Source organism: Erpetoichthys calabaricus, chromosome 18 (genome assembly GCF_900747795.2).
Source record: "Erpetoichthys calabaricus chromosome 18, fErpCal1.3, whole genome shotgun sequence".
NCBI classification, from domain to species: Eukaryota; Metazoa; Chordata; class Cladistia; order Polypteriformes; family Polypteridae; genus Erpetoichthys; species Erpetoichthys calabaricus.
This window is the reverse complement of record NC_041411.2, coordinates 16449452-16472894: the sequence shown is the minus strand read 5'-3', so window position 1 is coordinate 16472894 and position 23443 is coordinate 16449452. Positions and strand designations below refer to the sequence as shown.

Sequence of the window (23443 nt, the reverse complement as noted above, 5' to 3'; positions counted from 1 at the left end):
CAATACTCTGCAATTTCAGGATCAGTGGAAAGCAATGAATCTTATTTCAGCAATCTTGAGAGATAACTAGATGGTCTGGTCTCTAAATGTAGTATACATAACAGGAACAAAAGAGCTGAACTTAAATCTACAATGACACGGGTTCAGATTCTGTCTGTAGTCCAAAAATACTATGTGTGTGAACCAAAAATTCACCATCTTGTGGTATCAATAGATTTTGGTTCCCTATAAATTAGACCTGGCATAGAGTGATGATCAAGGTAGTAGGCATACTCCTCACAAATCCACATACATTTACTTGAGAAAAGTTTGAAGACCACTTCAGTTGTAAACCTGATATGTTATAGGAAAGCAAAAAAGAACATTTTTAGGCATTCAAATCATTATTAATATCTAGATGTCACTGTGGAAAGTCACACAAACCAGTGAGCTTAAAGTTATATCACAATGCTATTTCTCCTAGTTTAATATTGGTAAAACTGAAAATACAGCCACAGAAACACCTTTGCACACCTACACCTTAGATATTACTCACATCCTGTGATATCTACTGGCCCTAAAATGAAAAATAATCTTTTTGGTGCCCTTAAAAATGAAAAAATAATCTTTTGGGTGCCCTTATCAACTCTATGCCATAAAAACCTAGGACCTCCAGTTCTCTCTGTAGTTCTTCTGCGCTTCTCTTATACTAATGAACTCATTTTATAGCCTATTCACAAACCTAATAAAGCTTGATTATAATCAGTTTCCTTCCAATAAGTGGGCCAATTAGAATAATGTGAACTTGTTACTGAGATGTTTCCTGACAACCACTTGGCATTATAGAAGGCAAAGCATTTTAGCCTGAGATCCACCATAACATACACTATATCAAATAAAGATTGATTGATGAAAACTTTAATTACAGCAACTGCTCTAAACAGATCAGTTTTTATATTCACTATTGTGCAGCTTCAACCAGCACGCTGATACAAATGACAACTGGCAATCTTACATACTGTAAATTCAAGATCTTTTTTTTTTTTGTTCTTTATTTCGCCTTATCTATTTCTTGTATTAGGTATTTGTTAGTTTTCACATACCCCTTGGGGGCAGGGTCAGCCATTGTACAGCGCCCCTGGAGGAATTACAGGTTAAGGGTCTTGCTCAAGGGCCCAGCAGAGTAGGATTTCTTTTGGCAGTGACGGGGATTCGAACTGGCAACCTTCTGGATACCAGCACAGATCCTTAGCCACAGATCTTATTAGTTATGTAAGGCACAGATTACAGAAAAAAAACTGTCAGCATTTCTACAACCTTCTGAACAAATTGTTTTAAAGCAGGGTAAGAATGGGAGTTGTTCAAAGACAGTTGAAGTCAGTAAGGTGTTTAGAGGCAGCTAACATAGCAGTAACCTTCAAAGGACCTACTAATAAGTAACTCCTCATGAGAAACTACAGAGTTGCAGCTCTATTCTTGTAGTAAACCATGATGAAAAACAATTATGGCTTTGTAACAGGAAGAAAGCAAAATGTTGCTGTTTAAATAAAGCACAGGGAGACAGCATAATTATAGTTTATTAAACACATGATGTCAAAGAGTTGTGCTTGGAACCTAAATTTAGAGAAAAATCCTAGAAACATAGTCAGTGCTTTTTGTTTATAAGGTGTGAGGGGTTGATGTATATCATAGTTGAATAAAGAACACTGCAAGGATCTAACCTAAGGACTTTTTCCACACCCTGGTGGACAGTTGCTTGAATCAGTGCCAATTCTTCACATTAAGTTGGCACAAAAATACTGCTGCTGTCCTGATATGCACCAGACACTAGAACTGTGTTATCACATCAAATAGCTAAATATTATGCCCTTCTTTTCTGCTTTCCAGCACCTTATTTCTCATCCTGTGTCTTGTCTGTGTTACTTGGAAGACATTTTAAATTATTAGAGAACATTCTGGGCATTCAGAATAGGCACTGCAGGTGCATCTATAAACCTTCAGAGAGAGCTAATAGCTAAATATTATGCCCTTCTTTTCTGCTTTCCAGCACCTTATTTCTCATCCTGTGTCTTGTCTATGTTACTTGGAAGACATTTTAAATTATTAGAGAACATTCTAGGCATTCAGAATAGGCACTGCAGGTGCATCTATAAACCTTCAGAGAGAGATCCTAATTAGAAAATAAAGATGATTAAGATCAGTGATAGGGACTGAATTACCTCACTTCTTCTTTAGAGTACTGTACCTTAGTCACTAAGACATACCACTATATCCCAATTGACATACAAATCTGAATACAAAGTGTTTGCATCTTTCACAAATGGAAAGTGGCAAACTAAGCCAGAGCATTATTTCTACTTTTTGGTAGAAAGTCTATCAGCCAAATAAGAAAGAAACTTTAAAAGAGTTATACATTTAGAAGAATATTTTCTGACATTTGGTGAATGTATAAACATTTATGGTTGCCTCACTGAGCTAGTGGTCATATATATATATATATATTTATTTATTTTTTTAAATTAACAACACATGCAGTACCAGTGACAAAGTCGTAAGATTTTTTATATATATATATATAAGTGATAACATAAGCTAATATATTAAAAAATAACATTGTTGGGAAGTGTTTTTTTAATAAAATGAGGTTTAATAGATTGCATCTCTCTGTTACAAAGCTTCTGCTAGTATAAGTAAATTAATATAGCTAGATGAAAAGTGAGCTTTGTATATTATTTACCTTTGCATCCACTTTCTGAATGTGCCTTATCCATTACAGGGTGTGCGGGAATTAGTGTAGAATTCAGCTTTGGATGGGATACCAGTTCAGATTTTCTATTCACATTATGTCAATGTAAAAGTGACTAACAAATGGGATATCTGAAGGACCAGATTTCCTTTAGGAAAATCCATATGGATTCGGAAGAAAGTATAGACTCCACATAGACGTTGACCTGGCTAGGAGTTAAAACCATATTGTAGGATCTATAATGTCACAGTATTATCCTTGAAACAACTATGTTACTCTGCTTTTGGAAATTAGATCAATGTATAAAGAAGCTATTGAACATAAAGAAATATTCCTGTACTAGACTAGCATAAAAACTACAGCTATTTTATGCCTTGTGTGTGCAATCATATAGGAAAATAAATATTGGAAATGTTCACTGCAAATTATAAAATTGGTGTTCCTTTTTATTGCTGATCAAATGAAATGTAAATTCATTTAAAAAAAGCTGTACTACGGCCTGATCTTGAAATAAAAAAAAAAAAAAAAAAATTGTGATCATGTGTTTGTCACCGTTATATATTGCATCAAGTGCCTGGCAATAATGGACAATTTTTTTTAGCCATTTACATTTTTTTTTTTTTTTACATTTTATACAACATCCCAACTTTTTTAGAACTGGCGTTGTAGTACAGCCATCTATATGTTGGAGTCAACTAATATTACTTTTGTTACTTTTGTCTTGGTCTCAAGGCAAGTTCCATCAGGTCTAGTTGCCAATTATGTGCTAAAGGTTTGTCGAGGGACATTTTCTCCATGTGCTGCAGAACTACCAGATGACATAATCTGACAATTCATTGCTGAGGTTATTTAAATTACATCTTCCAATTATGTAACAAAGGGTTGCCAACTTTTAGGAGAGCTACATGTATGGACTGAAGAAGGGATGGACCACTTGTAAATGATCCTTGTCATCCATAAACATCTCTGCATATGAAGGTGGTAAGCAAAGACTTAGGCCTCCCTCACTTTAACTGATCTTTCTCCACATCTCCTTTATGATGTGTTGGTGTTCTTTATTCTTCTTCAATGTGATGTAATTTTGCCAGGTACAGAATGCCTCTTATTGTGCTCTACAATGTTATGAATGTTTTACAATACTTTAATAAAACAATGCTTAAAGAGGGGTAAATTATAGGTGATGGCCCTATTGAAAGACTTATGTATTGTGTTTTGTGACACCTCTTTTCTGTAACGCATGTCTTTGGTGTGCAAAACCATCAGGTTGACTGGAAAAAGTGATCATGGCATTAAGTTTGACTCTCTGAACAGGTAGAAGTTCCATTTCTTCATGACTATATTTAAGTGCCTAAGATATACTTTCAATGACAAACACAAACTGAAGTTTGATGAATATGGTTAGAGTGAGAATGTGGTTTATCCTTGGTCTTTTTTTTAGTCCTTCATTCTCGTTGGTATCACTCCTTGGACTGAATTTCACACCCAAACCTGGCAATGGCATTTCTAAAGAGTTGAATTAGCCTCCCTTAAGAAAAGTAGTCAGTGCTACAATATATCTACATCAGTCATAATCAGCATTTGGTGGAGACTTGGCATAAACACTGGCTTACAAAATATTGTAGGCTACAACATAGATAATCATTTTAAGAACAACATCAACAACAACAATAATAATAATCTTCAAACTACCAGAGCATTAGAGAAATGGATATGGCAGAATAAGAATTAAATGATCAACATGGCAAAAGGACTGTAACTCTAAGCTTTGAATACATTGCTAAAGGCTGATTTTACTCAAAGTATAAACATCTCTCAAATGGACTTATATTAAAACTTAAAGCACAAAAAATATTGTCCTCCATTGTTCACCACCACCACCACTTACGACTTGATTGATTATACTTTACACATTTGCTCCTGGGACTCTTTTTTTTTTTTTTTTTTATTTTAATAAAAAGGTTCTCCAAGGTTGGTCCCTCACAGTTGGTTGGAAAACTCTCTGATGCTGTACACTGATTGGATGGTGATACTGTATAGGTTGGTGAGTACAAAGTAAACTGTAATAATGGGTAAATGTTTAACACTAATCATTATACATCAGTTTCATTGAATTTTCATATTTTATTAATCTAGTCAGTTTATTTCACTGACTTAATTTTATTTTATATAGTTTTGGTCAATGAAACTACATGGTAAGATTATCATGTTTTCACCATCACTGTAAGTTACCTTTTCGTCTGCCAGGTTAAAAAGAGATCTACTCCCTTGGAAACTTGTATATTCTGTCATTCAATAAATACTTTTTCAATTAACTGAAACAGATCACTTTAGAGCAATGGTTCTTGGACTTAGTCCTGGGTACGCCCTGTGACTATAGGTTTTTGTTCCAACTAGTTCCACAATCAGTGAATCATTTTTACTTTTAACTGATCTCATTTAATCAGTTGGTCTTTTCTCCTCTTCGCTTATTCTACATTCATAAAAGCACAGCAGTGTGACTTTTATATTTACTGTATTTAGAAAAATGTACTTTTGCTATAGCTCTAATTCCTTAAATTTATCTCTTACTGTTTGCCTAATAATTTGGCTTTTTCTGTATTGTGTGCTCCTTTAAGTTTATCATAATAATGACAATTAACAATGAGCAGAGCAGACACCCAGGCAAATGAACAAGAATACTAAAAGGCTATAACAACTCCAGTGTCAGTCCCACTAGCATACTCATTAGTAAATAATGATTTAAATAAACTGAACAACAGTAAAATCAGGATAAAAATCTTGATTAACATCTTACAAACAAAAAAATTGGATATGAGACAAAAATCTAAATGTGTCCACATCTAACTGTTTCAGTATAGACTGAAATGTACTGTACATGGGATGAACTTTTCAACTTATTTTTACTACTGTCACTTTTCCCTAGCATTTCTCAGGGATTGGGGGTAGTTTTCCCAATGACCCCTTATAGACTGTGTCTATGTAAATCAGAGCAGGAATCCTCTCTGATATTTCCCTTGGTACATATAGTATGCCCTGGTAATACTGACTAATAGTTTATGGTTCAGCTGTAGGCACGTAGTCATAAATTGCTTGGTGATGTCCACAAAAAGACAAAATCAACCCATCCATCCATCCATTTTCCAATCCGTTGAATCCGAACACAGGGTCACGGGGGGTCTGCTGGAGCCAATCCCAGCCAACACAGGGCACAAGGCAGGAACCAATCCTGGGCAGGGTGCCAACCCACCGCAGGACACACACAAACACACCCACACACCAAGCACACACTAGGGCCAATTTAGAATAGCCAGTCCACCTAACCTGCATGTCTTTGGACTGTGGGAGGAAACCGGAGCGCCCGGAGGAAACCCATGCAGACACTGGGAGAACATGCAAACTCCACGCAGGGAGGACCCGGGAAGCGAACCCAGGTCCCCAGGTCTCACAAAATCAACCCAATAAATGCAATATTTTTTGGTTGTCAATCCTTTGTAGAAAAAGGTGTAGCAACATTCATTGCAAGATACGGCAAGTCCTCAGAAATCACTGTATACAAAGGAAAGTTTTAATGATGGAATCATTGGAATGGTGAGGTAAAAACTAGAATATTTTGTGTTGTTCTGGACTCTAAAAGAAAGGTGTAATAGTGGTGGACTTTTTATATTAAGTAAACAAAGATTAAAAAGTGATATAATAATCATATTTATTATTAAGATGAGTAACTAAGGGTGAATGTCAGTAATTCAAAATAATTTCTTAAAAAATGAAGTAGCACCTTGAAGATTTAAAGATCTTAATTTACTTTGGAAATGTTAGGTAAGTGTAAATGACAAGCTATTGAATACTAGGCTGAATGACCTGCTTTCTTTGTTTTGTTTTTATTTGCACTAAATATTGAATGTTGAAAAGTTTTTATATCCTGTTGTTTGACACCATATATATATATTCTGTAACTGCAAATTTCCTTTTTAATACTGAAAGGAGGAGTGGAATAGGAATCCAAATTTGCTGATTACATGTTAAAGGTTTCTTCCATGTCTATAGTAGTTTTTTACATTTACATTTCCTCTCATATCCATGATGATGAACTGTGATGTCCCTTTGACTATTTTCAGTAGAAAATGATCAATTTATTCCATAAACACTTCTAAATCTAGCAAAAATAAAGCACTCCACCATATTCCATGTTCTGCTTATGCTACAATGAAACACACGAGTTTAATCCTGTGGGTAGTGGCCTGATAATATATGTAAAGCCTCATAATTTTTGAATTTACTGTACATTTTTTCCTTATACCTACCCAAATAATGTCTGAAAGTGCACTTGATGATTTAAAGCTCTACACATGACATGACAGAAAACATAAATCACTTTTCCCTCAAAATAGATTCACATAAGAAACTTTGTTGGGGTATGAACCTGGTGTTAGTTCTAACTGTGGTCATCCTGAACACCCTACCATATAAATCCATTTGTACTCAGTGTTTTCACAAATGTACAACTGGAAAGCAGCATGAACCACTAGCAGGGCCTGGCTATAGCATTTTTGCTGCCCTGGGCAAAGCCCTACGCTTTAACCCTGGGGACACGAGAGAGGAGGTATAGAGAAAGAGAGGTTGGGACCATGAGCTGATAGAGCATTGCCACACCCATCACACAACGATCCACCTAGCCTAAGAGCCACCACATCCACACTAGAGAGGAGCCAGGAGAGTTTTGGTATAAAGCAGTGAATTTATAATTTCAGAAAGTTTTGAGGGGAGCATGTACGATTAGTTAAAGGAATGTCGGTTTACAAAATTGTCTTAGAAAAATGTGCTTGAGAGGGTGACATTTCAGAAAACACATTATAAATGGGCTATATAGGCAAGCTTTTATTTGCATTTTTTTCTTTAAAGAAAGAAAAAAATGTTTTGCATAATTAATCACTTACAGTAGGCATGTCATCTATAAGTCTTTATTTTAAACCACCAGCCAAACATGTACCTTATGAAGATTTTGACAGTCTAGTTATGCAAGGCAACTCCACAACAAATGAAAATTTTAATTTACATTGATAAAGTAAATCGACAAACAATATAATCACAAAATTCAATTAAACTCAAGTATAATTAATATTTTCAAACATTTACCCACAATTAATTTTTACCGTATCCTTGTTTATGCATATATTGCAAAATAACTATCCAATGAATGCACGTCTACAGAGTTTTTCCAGACCGACTACAGAGAACTTTTTTAGTGTGCAAGGAGTGAATGTGATATATGGTTGTGAACAAAGGAGAATGATATTTAGCAAATTTTAATGCATGTTTTAATGTAGGTCCATTTGGGAGATTGTTATAGTTTGTTAAATCAACCTTTAGCAATGTATTGAAGAGCTGCAGTCCTGTTGCCGTTGTAATCTATTGAATTTACTTTTGACGTGTCTGTGTCTTCAGTGATGCAGTTACAGTATTATCACCATTGTCATTATTGTTGTTGTTCTTGCCATTGTTCTGTTGTGTAGATTGTCACACATGAATTCCAAACATCACTAATACACAAAAATAACATAAAAGTTAATCATACATCCTCTGATGCCCAGACTTGGACACATCATCACTGTTGTTTCCTGGAGTCACTGGGTGTTTGGGGTCTTACAACAGATGCCAAAACAAAATAATTAGACATTCATATTGAGCCTAAGTGTTCATAAGTCGGAGTGTGTAATGTTTAAAAAAATAAAAAAAAAACCCCGTACATACCAGATATATTGCCCTAGGCGAACACCATGTTCACCTAAATGGAAGTGCCAACCCTGACCACTTGATGAAAAGGTGCTGAAATTTAATCCTTAAGGTTGCCAGTTCAATTCCCTCCTCTGACTCACCTTGAGAATCCTAAGCGATTTACTTAACCTTCCTTGGAACAAATATTAGAGATATTGAAACAACTTAATGTGTGTGATATTTGTGTATTTTGGTGGTATGGAAACTACACTCGCACAGTAAACACGCAGCAAGTAGAATAAATAAAACTGATTTACAAAATAAAGGGTGCTTTTACTTTATTTTGTAAATCAGTTGTACTTGTTTGTTTCAAACCTATTTTTCTAAAACTTGACTTATTTGTATAGAATGTTATTTGACTTTAATAAAATCAACAAAAAAGTGTGCTTTTACTTCTTACCAGATATTTCTTGGGGCTTCTGAATAACACCACGGCATTTCTTGAACCTGATGATCTTGCCAGTGATGATGCAGTGTATTGCAAGGCATAACTAAATACTCAAGAAGTACTTTATTTGAAAATGTTTTTGTTTCAAGTTACTGTGGCAATGCAGAAACCACAAAATGCTCTGAAATCATGTACATAGAATTTCAATTCATTGGCAAGCCACTGATATTATCAGCAATTAATTAGTGTTAACACATGCAATATGAGCAGATGAACCAAGACAAAAGCCGACATCTTTTTTTTTTTCCCCCATTTTCTTCCCACTAATAATCCAAAAGCTTGCACCGCTAAGCACATTAGAAATAACATAAAGCAGTTGCTTGAATGAATGTACAGCAAAGCGTAACAAGAAGCTAACCATCATTACAAAAGTCTTTTTTTATATAATTAAGGTAATTTACTTCAGAGGAACAAGACACACTAGTTGGGATATTTATAATGTAAAGGAAGGTTTTCATTGTACACTGCTTAATATATTGTACTAGCAAAACATCCGCGCTTTGCAGTGGCAAAGTACTGCTTTAAAATTTTTATTAAGAAGAAAGGTAAACCTTTTTAAACCGAGGGAAAATATACCAATAATTATTTGTTAAGGATTTCTTTGTATACCACGTTGTCAGTTTGGCCCTCCGGTTATAATATGACCAAGCTGTGCGCTGAGCTTACTCTTGAGCATGCAACATATAGTTGGCCATGTGAAAAGCAATCTTGCCTGAAATCAATGCCAACCTTTTGTAGGGTCTGTCCCTGAGACTTAATTGTCATTGCGAAGCAGAGCCTTACTGGAAATTGGAGGCGTTTGAATTGAAATGGGTTTCATCGATAACTTCGCATCCAGCTTTTGAGAGTTTAAACATTCATAAACATCAAAATGTACACTAATCAAATCGTCACTTGTGAATATAAGATGTTTAAGAGGCATTGGTGGTTGTCCAAAGGTGTAAAATATTTGGCCATTTCGGTACACTTGAAAGCGACAACCGAACAATTCAGCGGCAGCCATCAACTCACATACAGAACCATAGGTGAAGGGTTTAAGCATTTCACTCTTCTAGTGCTCCTGTGTAGTTTAATTATCTCCTGTACCGTCATCAGTCCACACCTTGAAAGTGTCCCAGTCATTCAATACATAAGACACAATGTTCCTCCGGATATCAAGAGTGAGCCTGATATGGCCGTGCAATATGTAACACAGAGAATGGAAAAGGCAGTCGCCATCTCTGGGCATGGAAACCACTCGGTAAGTGACAGTTCTTTGATCGATGATGATCACCTCGATAGACATGTTAATGGGGGTACGGTTGGAACAATAAAGGAAATGGGTACCTGAACAATGTAAACGAAGTCTAAAATACCTACACAATAACTATAATCGTAATAAACAAACAATAAAACCGCGGAGAAGCCGTGGATTAAATAAAAAGGCTGCAGTTATCAGCAGGGAGACGTGAATACCGTGGCGAAGCAAGAAAGGGAATGAAGAGACCAGAGCGATGGACGGCCTTATATAGGCAGGCAGCCAACTAGATAGATAGATACTTTATTAATCCCAAGGGGAAATTCACATACTCCAGCAGCAGCATACTGATACAAAAAACAATATTAAATTAAAGATTGATAACAATGCAGGTAAAAAAAAAAAAAAAACTACGTGGGAGGCATGGGGATGGGGGACCCAACGCCGCCTCACACGGCGACCGAGCTGCAGGCTATGGACGTATATATATACGTAAGTAGAATTCAGTTAGTATTGGGAACCCGCGTACCAAATTTCTTGAAGATGGGCCCATAACTAACAAAGACCGTTGGAAAGTTCAATATGGTGGCCGACAGTGGCATCATACCACCGAAATAACTACATACATCGGTTTCGGTTAGAGCAGGGAAGGCGCCTTCCAAATTTCATGAAGATGGGGCCATAAATAAGAAAGTTTAACATGGCGGACGTTGTCGACTGTTATGACCGTTACGTGTAGAATTTCGAAATGAAACCTGCTTAACTTTTGTAAGTATGCTGTAAGGAATGAGCCTGCCAAATTTCAGCCTTCTACCTACACGGGAAGTTGGAGAATTTGTGATGAGTGAGTCAGTCAGGGCTTTGCCTTTTATTAGTATAGATTATAGAACCGACTCCATTCTAAATTAGAAATAGAGAAGTACCCTTACTTGTATTCTGTACAAAGATGCACCCACACTGGTAAGATATATGCTTGAAGAAACAATACATTATATACTCACAAAAAATAAAAGGAAATGGCTGCAGGCCAGCACAAGCAAAGGTGTCATATCCAACTGCATTTGTTGGTAAGACACTAAGGCAGAAAGCTTTTGAAAGAAGCTGGCACCACTCATTCAATAATAAATTTCCTTTATTCACATCAAACCATCATAAACATTTTTATGGTGGAGTTATTCTGGGACTGGTATTTATCAAAATAAATCGGAAATAATATTAACTAAAACAGTGTAGTGCAGAACACTGGCCGCAACTCCCCATAACCTGCCACCCTGTAAGGGATGAATCAATTTAGATTGCAAGTAAAATTCTCAATTAATCATGTAGAGGGGAGAAAAATCAATTCTCTCTGTTACACTCGTGTTGAACAATCTGCCATCCTGTATTTCCACTTCATTTTCTTATATACACCTAAATTTCACCAGGATAAAAAAAATAGCCCAATTGGTTAGAATGAGACGTTTTTGGAGTCAGTGCTATAAGTACTACTTTAACTATAGTTATAATGTAACATTCATTTAAAAGGTGACGCTAGTACTGCTGTAGGTCGTTTTTGGCAAAGTGGACCCATGTCATCTAGTATTATCATTTAGACAAACTGTAGGGTGTTTTGTGCTGCCAAAGGCAATCTGCACATGGTAGGTTTAAACAAATATGTGGCAATTAGTGTGTCCAAAGGTACTGTTGCTGCCTGGCATAACATGAAATCTGTAGTAATCCATCTCTCACAACCTCTGAATGGATGATCTTCAGTTTATAGTTGCAACTGAACCTTTTGTTGTGGGTCGAGTGTTAAACTCACCAACAGGTTCTAAGCTGCTTGCAGTTGCAAATTGAGTCTTCTGAAGGCTGACTCAGATAATGATATGGCAAAATTAAAGAGTGACACTGACTGACAGATTAGAAAACTAAGGAACTGACTGATATATGAAAAAGTAAATCTTGCCTGAAGACTGACTAATCCCCCACTCCCACATCCACTTATCCCCAAGAAAGAGCTCAAGACCTGAACAGTATGATGGCTGGGTGTAGCCATATGCAAAATATACAAAACGTCTTTTGTTTAATGAAAAACTTTCCTTGAGGATACTCAGTGATTTTACTGTTGAGTGTGTGATTAAGTTTCATGTGGTTTGGTTTGAGAGTGTATCTATTTATTGATCCCGCCCTTGAAAGTAATTTATCTATTACATGGAAATATTGTGTCAGACTCTCTTCTGCAGCACTGGATACAAGGGAGCAATCAGTTGAACACATACTATAACACTGATTCAATTGGGGCAATTCAGAGTCAAAAATTCAACCTTACAATCATGTCTTTGTGATGTAAGACAAAACTGGAGAAAACCTATATTGATATGAATATACCATTGGGGTGGGGGGGGACTGAATTCCATGTGTGGATGTCTGGATTAACAGAGCTTGATACAGGTTGAATGACCCACATACAGTGCATCCGGAAAGTATTCACAGCGCATCAGTTTTTCCACATTTTGTTATGTTACAGCCTTATTCCAAAATGGATTAAATTCATTTTTTTCCTCAGAATTCTACACACAACACCCCATAATGACAACGTGAAAAAAGTTTACTTGAGGTTTTTGCAAATGTATTAAAAATAAAAAAACTGAGAAATTACATGTACATAAGTATTCACAGCCTTTGCTCAATACTTTCTTGATGCACCTTTGGCAGCAATTCCAGCCTCAAGTCTTTTTGAATATGATGCCACAAGCTTGGCACACCTATCCTTGGCCAGTTTCGCCCATTCCTCTTTGAAGCACCTCTCAAGCTTCGTCAGGTTGGATGGGAAGCGTTGGTGCACAGCAATTTTAAGATCTCTCCAGAGATGTTCAATTGGATTCAAGTCTGGGCTCTGGCTGGACCACTCAAGGACATTCACAGAGTTGTCCTGAAGCCAGGAGTTGTCCTTTGATATCTTGGCAGTGTGCTTAGGGTCGTTGTCCTGCTGAAAGATGAACCATCGCCCCAGTCTGAGGTCAAGAGCGCTCTGGAGCAGGTTTTCATCCAGGATGTCTTTGTACATTGCTGCAGTCATCTTTCCCTTTATCCTGAGTAGTTTCCCAGTCCCTGCCACTGAAAAACATCCCCACAGCATGATGCTGCCACCACCATGCTTCACTGTAGGGATGGTATTGGCCTGGTGATAAGCGGTGCCTGGTTTCCTCCAAACGTGATGCCTGGCATTCACACCAAAGAGTTCAATCTTTGTCTCATCAGACCAGAGAATTTTCTTTCTCATGGTCTGTGAGTCCTTCAGGTGCCTTTTGGCAAACTCCAGGTGGGCTGCCATGTGCCTTTTACTAAGGAGTGGCTTCCGTCTGGCCATTCTACCATACAGGCCTGATTGGTGGATTGCTGCAGAGATGGTTGTCCTTCTGGAAGGTTCTCCTCTCTCCACAGAGCACCTCTGGAGCTCTGACAGAGTGACCATCAGGTTCTTGGTCACCTCCCTGACTAAGGCCCTTCTCCCCCGATCGCTCAGTTTAAATGGCCGGCCAGCTGTAGGAAGAGTGGAGGCCACTGTGCTCATTGGGACCTTCAAAGCAGCAGAAATTTTTCTGTAGCCTTCCACAGATTTGTGCCTCGAGGCAATCCTGCCTCTGAGGTCTACAGACAATTCCTTTGACTTCATGCTTGGTTTGTGCTCTGACATGAACTGTCAACTGTGGGACCTTAAATAGACAGGTGTGTGCCTTTCCAAATCATGTCCAATCAACTGAATTTACCACAGGTGGACTCCAATTAAGCTGCAGAAACATCTCAAGGATGATCAGGGGAAACAGGATGGACCTGAGCTCAATTTTGAGCTTCATGGCAAAGGCTGTGAATACTTATGTACATGTGCTTTCTCATTTTTTTTGTTTTTAATAAATTTGCAAAAATCTCAAGTAAACTTTTTTTCACATTGTCATTATGGGGTGTTGTGTGTAGAATTCTGAGGAAAAAAAAGAATTTAATCCAGTTTTGGAATAAAGCTTTAACATAACAAAATGTGGAAAAAGTGATGCGCTGTGAATACTTTCCAGATGCACTGTACAATCAACTATATAGACAATACAAGTCCACAATGAGAAAAAAAAAAAAAAAAACTCTCTTGGTCATGTATCATTTTAGGGAAGTTACCCTCACTTAAAGCTAGGTTTATAACTGAAGAATAAAAACAAAATTCGGATGTTACTTTTGAGATGTCTTGTAGTCTGATCTGATCTAAATCATGATTATATATGTTACTGAAATAATATGCAAGCATAAATGAACAATAGTTTAGATGTTTGGAAACTGGTGAAGTTATTACAGTCTGAAAGTTACTGCAGTTTATATATGCCACATTAATTTGCCAGAGAATTGCATCAGTTGACACACTGTATACTTTTCCACCTACTTTTAATATGTTCATATTGTAATAGGGGACATCAGTGTGGGTGCATACAAGAGACCAAGCATATGCTGTAACTGTTGTGCTTAATGTTCTCTTTGTGTTTTTCTGCTCTCTTGTAGTTATTTCCCTCAAAGTCATTTGCTTTTACCACTGAAGTATGTTTCATTGTTGAGGTAATAGCAGTCAATACAAAATACTACATCTTGAGAATTCAAAAGGGGCATCAACAAGTATACTAGACATACAGAATAGGCTATATATATATATATATATATATATATATATATATATATATATATATAGAAACCTTCTGCTACACACAAGCATAACATAAATAAGCATATCTGAGCTTAACTCAAAAATTTAATGCATTCTAGGTTCCAAAACAGACTTCAGACTTGTTTCTCCAACACTACACATCAGTTAAAATGAAGAAATTGACACCTTCCTTTCTTTTAAGAAGTAATTGGTGGAGATACTGATACAACTTAAGAAGCTGGTAACAACCATGTAATGGAATGAGTAGTTTTCACAAAATGGATGCAAAGTAGTGCACTTACAATATAAGCAAACTGTGTCATCCGTCAATGAAATTTTATTTTTAACGTAAGAGCTTTGTATTACATTAATTTTAGTAACAATTAATAAAATATTAATTTTATGGTTAAACAGAGATATGAATGGGAGATTACAACATATCATGCTTACCTCGATTTACTTGTCTACAAAAACTTCATACCATACAGATTCATTTTTGCTACCATACTAGAATTTTGGAGATCATATTACTAGAACTCCACTCCCCTTTTTGATTGCCAAGTAAAACTGATGCAACCATCTTTTGCCATCTATCACAAGGTTGTAAAGAAAGTTATCCCCTTCAAAGAAATAGTACCCTTGCAATTGCAAGGAAACATTTTTTCCTCTTTATGGCTAAAACAGCATCCTTTCTTTGGGGAAGGCTTTCCACAATATTTTGGAGGGTGTCTAAAGGGAATTTGTGCACATTCAGCCAAAAGAGGAACAATGAGGTTAGTTACTGATGTTGGATGAGAAGACCTGGCTTGGAATGATGTCAGGGCTCTGTGCAGTTTACTCGAGTTGCTCCACACCAAACAAGTTAGATCATGTCTTTACAAACCTGACTTTAAGCACAGGTTCCCCAAACTGTTGCTATAAAGTTGGAAGTACATATATTTCTAATATGCTGTAGCATTAACAGAATCCTTCAAAGGAACCAAGGGGCCTAGCCCAAACCCTGAAAAACAGCCCCAGACCATTATCCCTCCATCTCTAAACTTTACAGCTGGCATTAAGCAGTCCAGAAGGTAGCACTCTCCTGGCATCTGCTAAACCCAGATTAATCCATCAGCCTGACAGATGTGGATTCATCATTCCAGAGAACACATTTCTACTGTTTCAGAGTCCAATGCTGGTTTCAAAAGGAAAGACTGGCTAAAACCCTGCCTACTTCCGGGATCACTTCCCCTCCTGCCCTGCCTTTTCCTCCCAAGAACATATAAAAGAGCAAACCCTTCACTTATCAGGCAGTCACTATTGACTCAAGTCATGTATAACTACTTTTACTATTATACATTGCTACTACATTATATGGGATGGACTCCCCAACTCTTTATCTTTTGTTTTTTGTCTTTTTCACAACTTGCATATATATACAGTACTGTGTGAAAGTTTTAGGCAGGTGTGAAAAAATGCTGTAAACAAAGAATGCTTTCAGAAATATAAATAATGATTGTTTATTGTTATCAATTTACAAAATGCAAAGTGAGCAAACACAAGAAAAATCTAAATCAAAACAATATTTAGTGTTACTACCGTTTGCCTTCAAACCAGCATCAATTCTTATAGGTACACTTGCACAAAGTCAGGGATTTTGTAGGATTATAGTCAGGTGTATGATCAACCAATTATACCAAACGGGTGCTAATGACCATCAATGTCATATGTAGGATGAAACACAGTCATTAACTGAAACAGAAATAGCTGTGTAGGAGGCTTAAAACTGGGTGAGGAACAGCCAAACTGCTACCAAGGTGAGGTTGTGGAAGACAGTTTCATGTCATGGCAAGATTGAGCACAGCAACAAGACACAAGGTAGTTATACTGCATCAGCAAGGTCTCTCCCAGACAAAGATTTCAAAGCAGACTAGGGTTTCAAGATGTGCTGTTCAAGGTCTTTTGAAGAAGCACAAAGAAACGGGCAACGTTGAGGATCGTAGACGCAGTGGTCAGCCAAGGAAACTTAGTGCAGCAGATGAAAGACACATCAAGCTTATTACCCTTCGAAATCAGAAGATGTCCAGCAATGCCATCAGCTCAGAACTGGCAGAAACCAGTGGGACCCAGGTACACCCATCTACTGTCCGGAGAAGTCTGGCCAGAAGTGGTCTTCATGGAAGAGTTGCAGCCAAAAAGCCATACCTCTGACGTGGAAACAAGGCCAATCGACTCAAATATGCACGAAAACATAGGAACTGGGGTGCAGAAAAATGACAGGAGGTGCTCTGGACTGATGAGTCAAAATTTGAAATATTTGGCTGTAGCAGAAAGCAGTTTGTTCGTCGAAGGGCTGGAGAGCGGTACAATAATGAGTGTCTGCAGGCAACAGTGAAGCATGGTGGAGGTTCCTTGAACGTTTGGGGCTGCATTTCTGCAAATGGAGTTGGAGATTTGGTCAGGATTAATGGTGTTCTCAATGCTGAGAAATACAGGCAGATACTTATCCATCATGTAATACCATCAGGGAGGCGTATGATTGGCCCCAAATTTATTCTGCAGCAGGACAATGACCCCAAACATACAGCCAAAGTCATTAAGAACTATCTTCAGTGTAAAGAAGAACAAGAAGTCCTGGAAGTGATGGTATGGCCCCCACAGAGCCCTGATCTCAACATCATCGAGTGTGTCTGGGATTACATGAAGAAACAGAAGGAAGTGAGGAAGCCTACATCCACAGAAGATCTGTGGTTAGTTCTCCAAGATGTTTGGAACAACCTACCAGCGGAGTTCCTTCAAAAACTGTGTGCAAGTATACCTAGAAGAATTGATGCTGTTTTGAAGGCAAAGGGTGGTCACACCAAATATTGATTTGATTTAGATTTCTCTCTTGTTCATTCACTGCATTTTGTTGATTGATGAAAATAAATGATTAACACTTCCATTTTTGAAAGCATTCTTTGTTTACAGCATTTTTTCACACCTGCCTAAAACTTTTGCACAGTACTGTATATATGTGTGTGTGTGTATATATATATATATATATATATATATATATATATATATATATATAAAACAGTGCATCCGGAAAGTATTCACAGCGCATCACTTTTTCCACATTTTGTTATGTTACAGCCTTATTCCAAAATGGATTAAATTCATTTTTCCTCAGAATTCTACACACAACACACCATAATGACGTGAAAAAAGTTTACTTGAGGTTTTTGCAAATTTATTAAAAATAAAAAAAAAAATTGAGGAAGCACATCTACATAAGTATTCACAGCCTTTGCAGTGAAGCTCAAAATTGAGCTCAGGTCCATCCTGTTTCCCCTGATCATCCTTGAGATGTTTCTGCAGCTTAATTGGAGTCCACCTGTGGTAAATTCAGTTGATTTGGACATGATCTGGAAATGCACACACTTGTCTATATAAGGTCCCACAGTTGACAGTTCATGTCAGAGCAGAAACCAAGCATGAAGTCAAAGGAATTGTCTGTAGACCTCTGAGACAGGATTGTCTCGAGGCACGTATCTGGGGAAGGTTACAGAAAATTTTCTGCTGCTTTGAAGGTCCCAATGAGCACAGTGGCCTCCATCAACCACCAGGACTCTTCCTACAGCTGGCCGGCCATCTAAACTGAGCGATCAGGGGAGAAGGGCCTTAGTCAGGGAGGTGACCAAGAACCCGATGGTCACTGTGTCAGAGCTCCAGAGGTCCTCTGTGGAGTGAGGAAAACCTTCCAGAAGGACAACCATCTCTACAGTAATCCACCAATCAGGCCTGTATGGTAGAGTGGCCAGACGGAAGCAACTCCTTAGTAAAAGGCACATGGCAGCCCGCCTGGAGTTTGCCAAAACGCACCTGAAGGACTCTCAGACCATGAGAAAGAAAATTCTCTGGTCTGATGAGACAAAGATTGAACTCTTGGTGTGAATGCCAGGTGTCACGTGTGGAGGAAACCTGGCACCATCCCTACAGTGAAGCATGGTGGTGGCAGCATCATGCTGTGGGGATGTTTTTCAGCAGCAGGGACTGGGAGACTAGTCAGGTTAAAGGGAAAGATGACTGCAGCAATGTACAGAGACATCCTGGATGAAAACCTGCTCCAGAGCGTTCTTGACCTCAGACTGGGGCACACAGCCAAGATATCAAAGGAGTGGCTTCAGGACAACTCTGTGAATGTCCTTGAGTGGCCCAGTCTGAGCCCAGACTTGAATCCAATTGAACATCTCTGGAGAGATCTTAAAATGGCTATGCACCGACGCTTCCCATCCAACCTCATGGAGCTTGAGAGGAATGGGCGAAACTGGCCAAGGATAGGTGTGCCAAGCTTGTGGCATATTCAAAAAGACTTGAGGCTGTAATTACTGCCAAAGGTGCATCGACAAAGTATTGAGCAAAGGCTGTGAATACTTATGTACATGCGATTTCTCAGTTTCTTTATTTTTAATAAATTTGCAAAAACATCAAGTAAACTTTTTTCACGTTGTCATTATGGGGTGTTGTGTGTAGAATTCTGAGGAAAAAAATGAATTTAATCCATTTTGGAATAAGGCTGTAACATAACAAAATGTGGAAAAAGTGATGCGCTGTGAATACTTTCTGGATGCACTGTGTGTGTGTGTGTGTATGTGTATATGTATGTGTATATATATATATATATATATATATATATATATATATATATATATATATATATATATAATATAAATAAATATACACACACATACATATAATCTAATTTAGAATGGATACAAAGGTTTAAACAAGTTTGTGAGGTAAAACCTTCCATGATTATTCTAATACAATCCACATTTTATCTAGGAAGAGCAGTACAAAACCATTCAATCATCCCTTTCTTCCACCAATATTGATCACAAGGCAAGAACTAACCCTGGATGGAATGCAAGTCCATTACATTGTATGCTCTTGTGTACCTTAATACTAATATGAACTAGGCCACTTTACAGTCACAAATTAATACTAAAATATACATCTTTGGAAGGTGAGAAGAATCTGAACTGTCTAAAGAAAAAACAAATGGACATGGCGGAAAATGTTTAAAATCTACATGGTAATTGGCTTGGCTGTGAAATGAAGTTGGGTCTCTAAAACTACTATCCAGCAGTATTAACCATGGCAGTAAGGTGCTATTCCAAGTCAAGTCAAGTCAACTTTATTTATAAAGCACTTTACATACAACAGCCGCTGACCAAAGTGCTGAACACTAATTCTGTCAAGCCTTTTTTGTAGTTTCAGAAAATGCACTTCTGTCACTTTTATGACCAAGTTATTCTGTGACATAATGCATACTGCCAAGTCTTGACATATTGACTCTAGTTTCCTCCCACATTCAAAGTCAGTGGGAATAAATACCATAAGGGTAGCTTTAGCTTAACATGGTCATTCACTTTCTGTTAACCCTTAACCTTTGCTGACATCCATGTATCAATTACCTAAACACGCCTTCTATTACAAGGTGGTGAGCAACTGGTGCTTATCATAGTAGCACCAGATACAAGACAGCCATCAAATAATGGGTCATCAATCCATTACTGGATACCCTCATATATAGTCTTAAACTCACTCATACTTATCCAGTTTAAAGTCATTAATTAAAGTACAATAATGTGTGATCAAAAATCAGAGTAGTGGCAGAGAAAAGAAAAAAAGAAAAGCTGTGAAATGTGCAATTTGTGTATACTACAGAAAACCGAGTTTACTGATTATCTGCCAGGACAGGCTTGTTCACTGTTTCAAATACTAACTTTACCATTTGTTACTCAGTCTTCCCAAATTAAGTTCCTGTAGCCCAAGAATGACTTTTTGTAAAATTGTTTTAAACATTCCTACAGCTTCAGTCTCACATTAGATATTAAATTAGCAGTTAGTCAGACATACAGGCATCTGTCATTACTATTAATTACTGTATATCCTAGACCTGCTTTGCGATGCAAGCACAGGTAATACATCTTAGGAACTACTTTTTATTAAGCACTCTCTTAACTAATATTTTCAGCCAAAATGGACACACAAATCTCTCCCAAGGAGACTGCACTTCCAGAATGCTAGCACCAACTAGTTACATCAGTTTAATTGCTTAGCCCCATACGTTAGAAACATTGCTTTCAAGTATCTTTGAACACTTGATTTGATGACCAGGGTAATACAATGTTCATATTTCCTTTGCTCTTTGCAAACTAAATTCTGTTTTGTTACATTACAAACAATGCGTATTTGTAAAAGTAAAAAATTAAACAACACTGTTTCCAAGGTCTACGTTACAGCACAATCCAGCTTGCTTTACAAAAACATTAGGCAGAAAAAAGAAAGCATTAAAGGCAACTTTTCTCTTTCTATGTGATATCGAAGCTTTTTGGATGCAGAATTGCCAGCAGTTTGTCAGATCCAACATTTTGCCTAGTAGATTCCAGTAGACACTTGCCCATTTTTCCCACCTGTTCAGTTCCCACAAGTTATTTACAATAGCAAAAGCTGAACATAGTTGGTTGACGTCAGTAATTTGTGCTCCTTCTCTGAGTTCTAGCTGAAAAGCTGTACTTGCTTTAAATACCATATTTACAAATTATGCAGTTGGCAATTTTCAAAGCTGCTCTAAGGCCTAAATATTAAAGACATTAAAAAGCGTGTCAGTAGCATCTGCTGGCATTTCTAATGTTGATAGCATACTTATAAAGCTGTTACCATATTTAAATTATACATTGCTAAAATCGGCGCAGTGACAGATAGCTTTGCAACTTGGCATTTTTTTGTTTAATCACTTCTGAAAACACAATCTTTTCCACTTATATATTTTTAGCTTGGCATATATTCATTTATTTTTTTTCCAGCTGACTGTTCAATGCCTGCTGAGCAGATGCTGATTACTGTGAGCTTTATCCGCTTTTACTATCAATTAAACTCTGTCCATTCATTTTATGAAATGTATACCCTCTTCTCAGTTATTCTAAATATCTTGCACTTTTTTTACTTTACTTTAAAAAGCACCTTTTGAAAGTGCACTCTGTGAAATATACTTTACATTAACAAATAATTCGAATATAAAATGTAAACTAAATTAGTTACATTACAATTTATTTTATAACTAAAATGTGACTCTAAAGCGAGAAATATTCGGTTAACTTGAAAATGTACATTACCCGTGGAAAATTCAAGTGGATTAAAATTTATCAGAAAGAGCTTGTTGGTTTAGTGCATGAAAGATTTGAAACGGTAACCTAAAAGTCACTGAACTGAAGACATAAATATTTACAAAACGAGATGGGCAATGGCTAATACACTGCATATTTCCAAGAGACATTTATTTTGTTGTTGATTTCTCAACAGACAGCCATAATCGCCGCCTAATGAGCACTGTGATGAACCACAAAATGATCTTCCCTTCCTTTCCTTTCAATATCTCCAGCACCTTTTTATTGAGTGGATTTGTTTGAATTGTGGGATTGTACCCTGCATACCTCGAAGCTGGGCACAGGGTCATTTTCACTTAAGGATGCATACAATGTATTCTAAAGCTATGCTGACCCAATTTAAAATAATTCTAATAATTACAATAAAGGCGGTCATAGCAGAATACGATGGAAATAATCCTTAACCAAGTAACACGTCATTAGGGATGCTTAAAAGAAGCGCAAAAACAAGTGTCACTCAGCGGTCATCACACAAGACAAGCCGATCGCGTGCGGCAACGATGGACGCTCTTGAAATTCACATTGAGTGTGCGCGTCACTGCATGTTTATTTGGCTTTGCGCGTACCCACCTCTTTCTTGACAGTACGTAGCAGCCTCTGTCGTGTCTCAGCCTCTGAAAGACAATCATAATTATAACGGTGATAATTAATAAGATAAATAAATCGTTTATGATGAACAGTCCAATTGTGAAAGGCTCGCGCTGTTACCGATTGGTTCAGGTGATTTTTTTTATCTTCATTCTTTTAAGGGGATTTTCTTTTTGAACCGCATATTTACATACCTGTCGCCATGGTGCTGGAGTGATAGAGTGGGACTCCCTCAGAATCTGAAGCCGCGTCCGTCGAGTGTCACCTCGATAGGGGCTTACCGGAGCGACTAGAAGAAGAGTCGGGGGGAGAGGCGACTGGGAAGTGGAACCACTGAGCGCACACCCCCTTCTCCATCACACGTCACTCAGCCAGAGTGGCCAATGTGGATACGAGAACTCGCCGCAAAGTCCCGCTCCTTAAAGTAACAGGGTTACTGAAATTATTCTTCTCAGTACGTACATATATGATATTTTAAACAAAGTTCCTAAAGTAAATTCATCATTACGTTGTTTTAACATCCGATTACACACGTTTGGGTTGTGTAGATGATGAACAGCAAGTTTCCAGACGTTAGTAAATCTGTGAATGGCCACCGCCTTAATCTTGTTTACCTACGTCTGAAGTTAAGCAACCTGGGAATTTTGACTTTTGCTAAAATATTATTGCCGATCATTTACTTTTGTACAGCATTTTTACTTATGTTGGTTTCAGATTTATGATGCAATGACACGATTTTGAATGAAAAATTTCAAATACTACACGATAATGTAAGATCATGGTGTATGTCTATGAGAAATTTAAATTTTCAAAGGAACTA

General features: G+C 37.4%; 1 protein-coding gene across 2 annotated transcripts in view; it reads right to left on the bottom strand.

Moving 5' to 3' along the window:
- Positions 1 to 22960, bottom strand: part of sgsm1a (small G protein signaling modulator 1a) — a 104775-nt gene extending 81815 nt beyond the window's left edge. For both annotated transcript variants that reach the window (XM_028825164.2, XM_051921385.1), the window contains exons 1-2: positions 22818 to 22960; positions 22606 to 22649 (exon numbers count right to left, since the gene is read on the bottom strand). In XM_028825164.2, coding sequence (XP_028680997.2) covers positions 22606 to 22649; positions 22818 to 22827 — 54 coding nt within the window. In that variant the 5' untranslated portion in view covers positions 22828 to 22960. The remainder of the gene's footprint in view (positions 1 to 22605; positions 22650 to 22817) is intronic.
- Positions 22961 to 23443: the final 483 nt, after the last annotated feature.